The sequence below is a fragment of the Lithobates pipiens genome, unplaced genomic scaffold (genome assembly GCF_037356315.1).
Source record: "Lithobates pipiens isolate NorthernLeopardFrog02 unplaced genomic scaffold, aLitPip1_a1.2 Scaffold_18, whole genome shotgun sequence".
NCBI lineage: Eukaryota > Metazoa > Chordata > Amphibia > Anura > Ranidae > Lithobates > Lithobates pipiens.
This window is the reverse complement of record NW_027507758.1, coordinates 353,524,409-353,537,871: the sequence shown is the minus strand read 5'-3', so window position 1 is coordinate 353,537,871 and position 13,463 is coordinate 353,524,409. Positions and strand designations below refer to the sequence as shown.

The 13,463-nt window shown below is 43.0% G+C and overlaps 1 protein-coding gene across 31 annotated transcripts in view; it reads left to right on the top strand.

Annotated features, from left to right (window-relative positions):
- The window catches only part of LOC143988164 (IgGFc-binding protein-like), a 210,093-nt gene extending 196,971 nt beyond the window's left edge, over nucleotides 1-13,122 (top strand). For all 31 annotated transcript variants that reach the window (XM_077487525.1, XM_077487520.1, XM_077487524.1 and 28 more), the window contains 7 exons: nucleotides 6,606-6,785; nucleotides 6,869-6,999; nucleotides 7,134-7,333; nucleotides 8,971-9,109; nucleotides 9,333-9,470; nucleotides 11,651-11,750; nucleotides 12,498-13,122. In XM_077487525.1, the coding sequence (XP_077343651.1) occupies nucleotides 6,606-6,785; nucleotides 6,869-6,999; nucleotides 7,134-7,333; nucleotides 8,971-9,109; nucleotides 9,333-9,470; nucleotides 11,651-11,750; nucleotides 12,498-12,876 (1,267 nt within the window). In that variant the 3' untranslated portion in view covers nucleotides 12,877-13,122. The remainder of the gene's footprint in view (nucleotides 1-6,605; nucleotides 6,786-6,868; nucleotides 7,000-7,133; nucleotides 7,334-8,970; nucleotides 9,110-9,332; nucleotides 9,471-11,650; nucleotides 11,751-12,497) is intronic.
- Nucleotides 13,123-13,463: the final 341 nt, after the last annotated feature.

Sequence of the window (13,463 nt, the reverse complement as noted above, 5' to 3'; positions counted from 1 at the left end):
AAGTATCGTTCTCTCATAGACCACTCCGCATCAAGAAACAGCCGCATAGGTACCTTACATATATACTACGGCCCACAGCCCAGCACACAGTCCCAATGGTGTCTCCCTACACCCCGTACAATTACCGGATAAGGGAGAGACATAAAATTAGACCCATCCTGGAAACATGACCCTTTATGTACCTCCACATACCGGTCCTAGGACCTTCAGTTAACCCTGTAAAAGTCTGTCCTGTATAAGTTGGTGGGGAGCTAGTCCCGGGACCTCAAGCCACCCCCCCCACATGGCATTAAATTTGTGCGGTGCGTTTCTGTGTTGGTATGTTATCTTTTCTCTGATCAGCATCTGGTTCACCTGTTCTATCCATTGCCGCCCGGTGGGAACCCTGTGGGTCATCCATAGTCTCGCTATCAATTTTCTAGCTACATATAGTAACCTGATAATGGCTGTATGGGCCGAGGGTGTCAATGATTCCTCATCCAGGGCCCCCAGCAGGCAGACCACCGGGCACCGCGGGATACCAACAGAGAACACTGAGGATATAGTGTCAAAAATTCCCGCCCAATATCGTTTTAGTTTCGGGCACCTCCAGAACATGTGCATAAGATCCCCATGGTCCCGCATACATTTTGGGCAAAGGGGAGACCCTCTAACACCCCAACTGTGCAGTTTAACTGGTGTTCTATAGGTCCTATGTAGTAAATATAGGTGGGAGAGCCTATGGGAGGCCGATACCGACACCAACGGAGCGGAGGACAAGCAGAGGTTCCAGGTCTCCGCGTCCATGGGCCCCAGGTCCGCCTCCCACCTCTGCCGACATGGAAGACGTGCCGGGTCCTGCACCGCGTCAAGAAGCATAGCATACCCCCTAGAGATCATGCCTTTACGGTCAATCTGCATAAATATCTCCTTCACCACAGGATGGTCTGTTAGGGAGAGCTGCATACTCCGTGCCTGTGTCTGCAACGCATGACGTAACTGTAAATATTTAAAGAAATCCCTACGAGGGATGTCAAACTCCGCTTGTATTTCCATAAAGGACTTCAGTACCCGTCCACTATACAGTTGCGAGAGATACTGAAGACCACTCCCACTCCAGTTACCAAATCCCTTGAGCTTAAAAAGTTCACCATAGTTTGCGTTCCGCCAAATAGGGGTGAGGGCAAGGAAGCCACGTATTCGTAGCAGTTTTTTAACATAAGACCACAGTGTATTCAGCAGTATAACAGTCGGGGAACCCCTGTCCATATGAGGGAAGCCTGCCTCCAATCTAGACAATGCTGTGTCCGAGGCGACCGTGTCAGCCAGTATCCTTCGGATCGGGTCCAATGGGTCATCCAACCCCCACCCACCCATGTGCTGGAGCTGCGAAGCAAAAAAGTACATCCTAGCGTGTGGAAGTGCCAACCCCCCTTCGTCCTTATTATATTGCAAGGTAAGTAAACTAAGTCTGGCCGTCTTTCTACACCATATTAATTCCCTAAACTGAGAGTCAATTTTATCGAACCAACGTTTCGGGATCCAAGTCGGGGAGTTATGACAAATATAGAGCAGCTGCGGGGCCCACACCATTTTAATGAGGTTTACCCTGCCCACCACCGATAACGGTAGTTTACACCAGATCTTACATTTATCTCTGAACTTAAGTAACAATGGCATAAGATTCAGTTTGGCATATTCCGTCACCTCGGGGGATATCTGCACCCCCAGATACTTAAAGGATGTAACCGTCTGGATCATGTTTGCACAAGGGGGTAAGGGAACCGTTAGAGGGGACAAGGGCATCAATACAGATTTGTCCCAGTTAATCTTAAAACCTGACAATGTACCAAATAGGGTAATCAGGTTCATGGTGGCCGTAAGGGAGCCCTGGGTGTCCCCCAGGTATATAAGCGTGTCATCAGCGTAGAGCGATACCACATCCATTCCAGTGGGCCTGCAGAAACCCACAATATCCTGAGCCGATCTCATTCTGGCTGCAAGTGGTTCAAGCGCCATGGCAAAGAGCAGGGGCGACAGAGGGCACCCCTGTCTCGTGCCTCTGTGCAGCACGAATGGGTCGGAGAGCTCCGCATTAGCTCTGATTCTAGCCGTAGGCTTGGCATATAACAGTCGGACCCAACTAATAAATGTGCTGCCCAGCCCCATCCGCTCCATCACTTTCCACAGATAAGGCCACTCAACGCTATCAAAGGCCTTAGCCGCGTCCAACGAGAGGATGGCCTGATTACCGGGGTTATCCACAGGAACCTGTAGGTTCAAGAATAAACGGCGAATATTTAGGGCAGTGGAACGTGATGGAATGAATCCTGATTGATCCCTATGGATCAGTTTGTGTATTACCAGAGATAATCTCGTTGCCAAGACCCGAGCTAAAAGTTTAACGTCTGTCGTGAGCAAGGAGATTGGCCTATATGCGTCCGGTGATGTTGCTACCTTACCCGGTTTCAGAAGTACAATTATGATTGCTTCATTCATAGAGGCAGGTAGGACCCCCGTCTCTAAGGCGTTGTTAAACACTTTTAAAAGGGTTGGCAAAAGAACCCCAGCATAACGCTTGTATACCTCGGATGGGAGACCATCCGCCCCCGGAGCTTTGTTATTATGAGAGTGTTCCAGTGCAGAAGCCAATTCCTCCTCCGTTAAGGGGGCGTTCAACAGCTCTCCGTCCGACGCAGACAGGCATGGAATATCACACCCATTTAAAAAGTCCCCAATCTCCCCATCACCGGGCTGCACCTTAGAGGAGTACAGGTCTGCATAGAAGGATCGAAATACCCGCAAGATCCCAGAGGTGTCCGAATGGGTCACTCCCTGCGAATCACACAGTGAGTGAGTCATAGGCGTGGAACCCTGGGTCCTCGCCAGCAGAGCCAGCATATGGCCCGTCGATTCCCCCTCCTCAAAGTGTGTTTGTTGGAGGAAAAACCTTTTATTTTCTGCCAGTTGTAAAGTTACTTGTCTAGACATAGATTGCGCTCCCAACCAAGCCCTCTTAGTGTCCTCCGAGGGGTTGTCAACATAGGCCTGCTCCGACTCTCTAAGTGCTCTACTGACCTCCATTTCCCAAGCTTTAGTGTTCCGTTTTATATCAGTTATAGTAGTGATAAATTGTCCCCTAAGGAAGGCCTTAGTTGCATCCCAGACTACATCTATAGCTGCCGAGCCTAAATTGTCCTGCAGGAAATGTTTAAGAGCACTTGTAATGGGGTCAGGCTGCGGGAATAATGCAAGCCAAAAGGGGTTAAGCTTCCAACTCCTAGGTGCGTGGTCAGTAGATAGGGACATCTCAATCCACAAAGAAGAGTGGTCGGATATATGTCTAACCCCATAACCAGAATCTCTAATTAGGGGGAGGAGGGCGGAGTTTCCCAGTCCCAGGTCTATTCTGGACAAGCTCCCAAACGCTGGGGAGCAACAGGAATATAAACGGGAGTGGGGGTGGGCTTTCCGCCAGACATCCACCAGCCCGAGTTCAGCTAACAGAGCTGCAAAAGGAGTATCGCCATTAGGGCGCGAGGGGACTACCGGAGGAGTTGGAATCTTATCCCACAGACCGTTGACATAGTTGTTAAAATCACCCATCGCCAACAGGGGTATGCCAGGGAACTGTGCCATAAACCCAGCTAGGCGCTTAAGAATCTCTGCCGAATACGGCGGCGGGATATAAACATTGGCAATAATGCATTGTATAGTAGCAAGCTTACACAGCAAAAAAATGTACCTCCCCCCCGGATCAATAACCTGTTGGGAGCAGGAGAAACGTGCATGCTGTTTAATTAGAATACTCACTCCTCTTGCATAGGCAGAGTATGTGGAATGGTATTGGTGGATATACTGTCTAGAACCCAGGCTAGGAGTACCAGCAGGAGCAAAATGTGTCTCCTGCAGACACACAATGTCAGCCTTCATATCTTTAAGGTGCCTAAGCACCGCCAGCCTCTTCACCGGTCTGCCCAGTCCCCTAACATTCCAAGAGAGAAATCTAATCTTAGCCATCAGAAATACAAAACATAAGTGCAAGTAGGAGTAACCATAATAACAGTCGTAAACCACCAGGGAGGAAAAAGGCAATTAACACACATTGATCAGCGACTAGCGACTGGGAAGTCGCATCACCTGAGATGTCCCAAGACTGGAGAGAAAAAAGTCCGACAGGAGCTGTCGCAGCTAGGAAGAGGCGCCCAGATGGGTGCAGACAGGTCGGAAAATAGTCCTTGTCCGTTGCGATCCTGAGAGAGAAAAAATGAATCAAAAAGAAAAAGAAAAGAAAAACAGTTAAACAGCAAAAAACCGTAGCATCTTCTGTATTAAAGCCCACGGGGCTCACACACGGGGAAGATAGCAGAATAATAGGCCCCATCCGAAACTTGGGGGCTGGGGGAAGGCCATGGAAACACCCAGAGAGGACTCTCCCAGATGACAAGCGGGGTTTCACATATGCAGACATGTTGTAGTTCTAGTAGGGTTACAGTGGAACCACAAACCTCAGCCTTCTGCCGGTCTTGTAAAAGTGGAAGTCCAGTCAGCCTGTTGAAATGTGCCGTTAGCGTGGAGGAGATCTTTGAAGTTTGGCGGCTTTGAGTGCGTTGTACTCCTGGTCAAGCCACTGTGCTGCCGCCGCGGGGCGATCAAAAAAGTGCGTTGAACCCAGTGCCGTAACTCTGAGTCTGGCTGGATATAGCATTCCATATTGAACGTTAAGGTCCCGAAGGCGTCTCTTAACTTCAAGAAATGTTGCACGCTTTTTCTGGAGTTCTGCTGAAAAATCCGGAAATAGTGAAATCCTGGAATTTTCAATCTCCATCTTGTCCGACAACCCCCGCGCTTTAGAAAGAATGGTGTCTCTGTCTTTATAGTTGAGGAGTTTAAACAAGAAGGGCCTGGGACGATTGCCCGGAGGTAGGGGGCGAGACGGCACCCGGTGGGCACGTTCCACTGCAAAAAGCGGTGACAAGGCTTCTTTACCAAAGGTGGCAAGCAACCAATTTTCAATAAAGTCTACCGGGTTTTTACCCTCAACACGTTCCGGAATCCCCACAGCGCGAATATTATTGCGTCTCATGCGATTTTCCATCTCATCAAGTCGCATAGCGTGCTGTTCAGTAAGATGGCAATTATATTTTAGATCCCTTTGCATGGGGGCCAGGTCATCCTCTACTGTGCTCAGTCTGCCTTCTAATGCAGCTGTTCTCTCCCTGAGCTTTTGCATGTCATGGCGGACAAACGTTATTTCAGCTTTAACCCCTTTAATGTCCTCAGATAGGGCTGCAATAGAGTGATTACAGGAGGTGACAGCAGTGAATATGTCCCTTAGTGTAGGCTCATTTTCCAGCGCTGGGGAGGGGATGGTCTGTGTTTCAGGCCTAGCACTGTCCCTGGGTGTACTCACTGTTTGCCATGCTGCAGACAATCCATCCTCATCCTCCAAGGGAACTGTGTCATCCGCCTCAGGAGAGCCTCCAGGGGTAGCTTGAGGAGAGGGCTGGCCCGCCAGGGCATCCTTGTATGATTTACCGCCGTAGAGGAGCTTCTGTGCTGCTTCCTTGTATTGGTCTTTGGCTGCGCGCCGCGCACCGGCGCCATCTTGGCCTGGGGGGTCCGTCATCCCCTTCCCTCCGGTATGGCGTCTGGGCATCACAGGGAGGGTCCCGGGATGTACCGCGGTGGTCCGGGATGCTTCACCTAGCGTGGCAGGAGGTAGGGGCCCCGAAAACGGCGTTTCAGGGCAGACTGGAAGGATGGAATCACGGATGGCCGGCGGAGCTCAAGGTAAGCACGTCTTCCTACATTCGTTTGGGACGTGATTTTAGTGGTGAAACAAACTTTTAGGATAAGATGCCAGGAGGTAGATTATTTTGGCTGAAGAGACATGCAAACTTTCTTTTAGCAATTTTTTATTATGTTTACATTGCCTGTGATACTACTTTGCATTGCTGGGCAATTTAATATCTGTGTGTATATGGATGTAAGCTTGGAACTGCCAGCACTGGAAGAAGACATACTAGTAAACACCCACCCAGAGAACGTAAATGTTGATTAAAATTAAGTAACAATAGTTTCTAAATGTACACATGTCACCATCTAATGCAAGAAAAGCTAAAGGCATGTACAGTATATCAGATAGTACAGACCAAGTATCTTTTATTAGTCTATGCAAAAATGCACTGTTCCAAATCTAAGAACTGAGAAGTGCCCTAAATATGCAAATTTCAGCACCCCGTTCTTCCTCCAGCCATCCTCGCTCTGTGATGTAACTTCTCATTCTCTCTCCTGCCAGGGTGTGCCACAGTCTCACCTGATTTCCAGGCAGGCAGCGGAGCTTGATAATGATATCACAGAGTGGTGGAGTGATGGGCAGGCTGCATTCACCCTGTTTAAGTGATATGTCATATAAGGATGGTGCTACTTGCTCTAGTGAAATACAGAACCCTTGGGGGTGACTGTAAAGCAACATTACCTACTAATTAGAACAATAGTAAGCCATTCATACACTTAAGATTTTGATGGGTAGTTTTGAGAAAAAGCCTTCCTTTGCCCTTAACTAAAAGAAATATAATTTTTGTCTTGAGAAACAAAATAATACAAATGTATTTTTTCTGAAGACGTGCTGCTGTGATGCCATTAGAAGAAGAAGATATCATATTAAACACAGGAGACAATTTTGCCTGTTCAGCATCAGGCCTGGCATTTGTGAACAGCTCTTCATTCTGTGGAGTTATGAGAGACCCTCTTGGACCATTTAGAAACTGTATTCCACTTGTGCCACCAGAGGATTTCATTGTGTAAGTTGTTTGTGTATATGTGTCTAATATAATATTTTATTGTTTGTGTTCATCACTGTTAACCTTTCTAATTACATTTACAGGGACTGTATCTTTGATACATGTGCTGAGTTCCAAAGCCAAGACTTATTATGTATTAACCTTGGGCAGTACGCATATGCCTGCCAGCAAAATGGAACCAACATTGATGGCTGGAGAGAAAAGACTGGCTGTGGTAAGCATTTTTATATGCACACTTCCTTAATATTCCTACCACTCAAGGTATTACTCTCCACAGATTCCTTCTACGCAGAGTATAATAAACACTCCGTATTTGTAACTCCTTTATTTATTTATTTTTTCAAATAGCGTTGACCTGTACTGCTAACAGCGTTTACAAGGACTGCACAAGTGCCTGTCCTGCATCCTGCAGCAACATGGCATCAGAGTCTGAATGTGAGGCACCATGCTATGAAGGATGCCAGTGTGATCCTGGATACATACTCAGTGGATTTGACTGTGTGCCATACACAGAATGTGGCTGTACTTACCTCAATAAATACTACATGGTAATAACACTCATATTTATATTATACATATTTAAATAACATTGCTGATTCAATTTACTAAAGCGAAACATACACTAACATTTTGGTAGATATATAGTCTGTTCTGCCAAGATAGCAGCAACATGTAGCAGTAAACAAAATCTCCGGATTTATAAAGACTGGCGAAAGCATATTTTACAAAAGTGTTTCTCATGCATTCTAAAAATGGTGAATAATGCACATATTTCATATACATGTTGTGGCAGAGCGCTGCTCTGGCAGGGTCTAGAAGGAGTTTGTGACCCAGAATACTCAACCTGTATGGGTTGAGGGGCTCCAAGGAGCTTGTGAAAGGAAAAGGAAACTGGCTCCCTCAGTGTTTTCTTTGTTCGTTTTGGGACCTGGCGCCTTGAGATTTCAAAGTGATCGGGATGGGATAAAATCTCCAATCCTAGATCCAGATATTCAGAACAGCCAGCATACTGATCGGTCAGGTGTGTGCTGGGATTTTAGTAATAAACTGCCCATAGTTCTGAGCTGCACCCTGCCTGGGAGACACTTTTGCAAAATCTGTCTGAGCCAGTTTTTCTCTCTGTACGCCAAAAGAGATTTGATCTTAATTAGCTGCACTAATGAATTTGGCCCATTAAATGAGACACAATATAAAAGTGGAGCATTTTAGAACTACTTGAATTTGGTACACGAATTGCTGTCAAAACCTAAAGTGTCTCTTGCTCCCGCTGCACACTGCGGGAGCATGCCCTTGGGTCCGGCAGACTTGATGTCTGCCAGCAACCCGCAATCGCCTAGTACAGTGACAGAATGGAGATCTGCCAGTGTAAACAAGGCAGATCCCCGTTCTGATAGGGAACATGTCAGAGATCTACTGTCCCAGTGATTGGGAACAGTGATTTGTCAGGTTCCAGTGAGCCCACCCCCTACAGTTAGAACACACACAGGGAACACAGGTAATCCCTTGATCGCCCCCTAGTGTTAATCACTTGCCTGCCAGTGTCATTTTTACATTAATCAGTACATTTTTTATAGCACTGATCAATGTAATAATGTCACTGGTCCCCAAAAAGTGTAATTTGGGGTCAAATTTGTCTGCTACAATGTTGCTGTCCTGCTAAAAATTGCAGACCACCGCCATTATTAGTAAAAACAATAAAAAATAAATAAAAGACCCAAATTCTATCCCATAGTTTGTAGACGCGATAACTTTTGCGCAAACCAATCGCTATACGCCTATTGTGATTTTTTTAACCAAAATATGTAGAAGAATATATATTGGCCTAAACTGATGAATACACTTTTTTTTATACTTTTGTGGATATGTATTATAGCAAAAAGTTAAAAATAAAAATTTCAAGATTGTCGCTCTTTGTTTATAGCGCAAAAAATAAAACCCGCAGAGATGATTAAATACAAAAGAAAGCTCTATTTGCGGGGAAAAAAGGATGTCAATTTTGTTTGGGTACAGCGTCGCACGACCGTGCAATTGTCAGTTAAAGCGATGCAGTTCCATTACCCAAAAAATGGCCTTGTCTTGGGGGGGTAAATCCTTCCTGGGTTGAAGTGGTTGAAAGCAAACTGTTAGGGTAGGCCTATATTTACTTTAGTATAATAACATTTTATATTGAATCTGTTTCTTGCAGATTGGCGATCGCTTCATTACAGATGGCTGTTTACAGAACTGCACTTGCGCAGATACTTCCTCTGTAATTTGTGAGGACATACAGTGTAAAGAATGGGAGGAATGTACTACAGCCAATCAGATTCTTGGATGCTATATCCGTAAGTGGGCTTATAATGCTTTTTATCAGAATTAGAAGTAAACAAATAGGCTACTTATGACATTTGCGCAGTGCAAAATAGCGAAGCTTCCTTTACAAGTAATCTGAAGTTTGCGACAACAATGGCACAGATGACTTTCAGAAGTACCAAAAGTTACAGATCTTTGGGAAATAACATTTCAAAATATTGTACAACTTTATAATATTGTATGTTGTGATTACAGCAAGCCCATGTCTTGAAAACCCTTGTGAGAATGGTGGCACCTGTGTGGAATTGCCAGGAACAGACAATACAACTGATGGCATGCGCTGTATCTGCCCCAGCACCCACAAAGGACCCTACTGTGAGGATGAGACTGAAAGTAAGTTACCAGTTAGTTTATACCACAAATATTTACATCTTTTTGAAATCATTAGGATAGCGTATGCAGTAATTCTGTTGCTTTAATGAAATAAGGTTACAGCTTTCACTTTTCTGAATAAAATATTTTGCATTTGGCTTTGGATGGCCAGAACTCTTCTGCAATGTGCCAAAAAAAATTATTGTCACTTATCTAATGAAATAGTACCATCTATTTAATAAAATAGTACAATTAGTAGTAATGTTCAATAACCTGTAGCAACCAATCCCTCTTTTAGTCTGGCACAGACATCATCAGACTGCTGGCCATAACTGCACATACTGGACTAAGCACTTTTTAACCCTTTCACTGCTAGACTTGTTTTTGTATTTTTTTTCCACACGCTTAAACAATAATTTTAGGCCTGAAGATTGCATAAAATCCCTAAAATATTATATATTTTCAGAAGCAGATACCTTATAGAATAAAATAGTGGTAGTTCCAGTTTTTTTATGTTACACGATAAAACCGCAATAAGGAAACACACAATTTTGGTACAAAATACACTCAAGTTAATTTTAGGGCACACAAATGCAATAAATTACTAAATTTTGGGGATGAAATATAAAAGATGGAATTGCATAAAGTAAATAGATACCCAACATGTCAAGGTGACAAACTTTAATACCCTATATTTTCTATAGGTGATACTTTAAAACCCCTCTATAGGTCATTGGGTTAAACTTTAACGGAAGTGGTCTGGTAGTAGAAATATTATTCTCACTCCGGCATGCATGGCATTATGTAACATGTGTATTGCAATCAGTGTTTTCATGCATAGGTGCCCTCAACGAGTAGATTTACGTTTGTGTGTGTATATGTGGGGGTGGGGGGTTTTATATGCTTGGGAGTAACCTTCATTTTTTACAATTTAAAATAAAAAAAAAAATTTACAAAATTTTTTTTTCATCACATAGGAGGCAATTTCACTTTGATGACACATCTGGGGTCTAAAAGACCCCAGATGTCTCCCCTGTACTCCACTGTGCAGATTGCATTGCATTACATTTTTTCAGGGCCATGCTGGCTGGGCAAGCTGACAGGGAGACCCGGAAATTATGTTAAACGCGTCACTTCTGGGTCAGCAACAAGAAGGGGAGGAGAGCAGACACGTGTCCACCCAGCTCCCTCCCCCCTACCCAGAAACACCCACTATGCTGGTCCCAGGCTCACAGATGGGTAAGCAGAGCCAGAGATACATGACAGGGGCATGCGTTACCAGGTGTGAGAAAGCAATCTGATGCCACCAGATGTGCCAGACTGCTTTCATTTGACGGGTGGCAATCTACTTGTCAGTTATACACACACTGAGAATCTGTAAAACCCCCTGCTGTCAGGTTCGTATGATGTACAGACCTGACAGTGAAAGGGTCAAAGAGATATCTAGTTGTTGTTTTAGTATTTACAAAATGAAAATTATTATTGTTGCTATCAGTGGCGGTGCATCCATTAGGGGCGCCCGGGTGCCGCTCCCTCTGTCACGCTACCCCGTTGGTTTAGAATGAATAGATTCATGCATAGCATGAGTCTATCCATGGCCACTGTAGCCACCCCTTATTCAGGCATCTGGCCCCTTTTTGGATGCCTGGCTCCTGAATTACAGCAGCAGGGATTTTTTAAAGCACCTGATTAGAGCCATAGGCACTTATAGGCTTAAAAAAAAGGTAGACTTGGAGCACAGAGCATTGCGCTAGGAGCCCACCCAAAAAAAGTGAATGAATATTCACTTTTATAAAACTGGACTGCCTTTCAGCCAATCAGGAGGCGCGGGTCTAACACCCATTACCTGATTGGCTGAAGGCACAGGCGCACCAATTGGACATCTAGCAGGAAGGAAGAAGAGGCAAATAGAGGACTCTGCCGCTTGACTCGCTGCTCATCGCACAGTGGCTGCAATTGATTTTTTTTCAGTATTTTTCAGAATTTTTTAGTTTGTTTGCTTCCCCCCAAAAATTTTGAGCACCAGCCGCCACTGGCTGTTGCTATAATTTTATAATCATATTTTTTATATTAATTATTATATATGTTTTAGCTAAAACTAGGTTAAACATCATTCATGTCTTGTATTACTTTGAAAATAAACTTGGTATTGTTAAAATTGCCCCATTCTAATAAATGTTTCCTTTTTTTCTTGTTTCTAGTTAACAACACAGTTATATACATTGTGATTGGTGTCGTTCTTGGAGTCTTCGTTATCAGCTTTGTGTTTATTATTGCTGCATACTTCTACTTTAAATCCAAGTATGTATATTTTTTCCATACACAGGAGATTATATAAGCATGTATAGTGTATCTGGTACATGTATACTTTTTTCCCTGCATGTCTAGTTAGGCTAAAACTGCGCAAACCAATTGACATATTTAAAAACATGAAATAAGTTGTTTATTGGAGCCTAGTCTTACAACTGCTTCTGGTTCCAGTTGATTTGCACTTACTACAAGTAGCAGTTTTGACTCTTGTTTTACTATAGTAATTCATGTTCTAATTAAACAGTGTTGGCTACCAAAGTGAAAATAAAGCATATTATTTGGAGGTCATACATAAAATTACATTTGATTATTATATATTATAACTTGTGGTTGCATTTAAAGGAACACTTTACCAAACAAATTTCATATCCTAGTAATGATATTTGGTTAATATCTGTAATAATAGCATTTCATATTTGAATTCCTTTTTTTATTTCACATGCTTATATTTATATTTTATTCACATTTACATACAGACTCAGTTTTATAAGGGGAATGTCCAGGTCTAGGGCTAAAACATTGTAACCATTTCTCTAGTGTGTAAACAGTGTTGTCACCCTTCTGAAAAAAGTTGAAAATCAACAGATCAACTGGCAGGATCAAAAACCACTAATGCTAAGTTACAGGCGGCTCAGATAAACAATTAGTGCTCTTTTACTATTATTGGCAGACTGCATCAGAAATAACCTTTGACCACAATTCTATTTTAATAATTTGCTATGTGCTTTCCATTTATAGAAGAAAGAAGGATAGATTTCTAGAGTCATCTGATTCCGCTGAAAGTGGAAGAAACAACTCAAACCACGGATCTATACGTGTTTCATTTGATGAACCTGGAGACCGACTGAACATGGCAGTTAATGAGAATTTGTATCACAAAATTGACAATGAACAGGAATTCAGGACAAGAGAAGATGGTGAAATACAGGAGGAAAGTGATGAGATCAAAGGTCAAATAAATCTGGCATACAATGACAATACAAATGACAGTGATGTAAAGAGCACCAATGAAAACATCAACATGAAGGCAGTCAATGAAGAGTCAGGGGCTCAGATTAATCTTGCTTTTGAGGATGATGAATACCTAAATGAAGCTGATGAAATTACAGTATTTTAAATATCTAAATTAAGTCAAACTTTCTATTTTTGATTCTGTACCATGCACTATATGCTAGCAAATTGCATCCCACCCTTTGATCTAATTGAGAGATTTCCAAAACATGCTACATTATATATTTTTTTACACTATGTCATGTATAAATTATAATATATTCCATGCATCAGAAATTATATTGTTTGTAAAGATGTAACATGTTGGCTGTCATTTGAACCTGCTCAATAAAATGATTATTATGCATTTAAATGGTAGTAAGCATACTTGTATTACACAGAACAAGTTGATAGAATGGCTTTGAAACAAGATAAAGGAGTTATAGGAGGTACAATAAAGATATAGGAAAAACGGATCAATAATATCCTATAAACTAAATGGTATGCAGCAGAAATATCAATATATTTTTTTTGTCCATCATTATAATCTTTAAGTTTTGTATCGGTATTAACATTAACACAACCTTTCACAGTCTTCAATTATGTGTCTCTCTATTTCTGAATAAATCCACCACAATCTACATTATCATAGAAAGGCCCATATATACATGTATACTCTCCCAGAAGGGGAAGAATTATTGAAACATCTCCTAC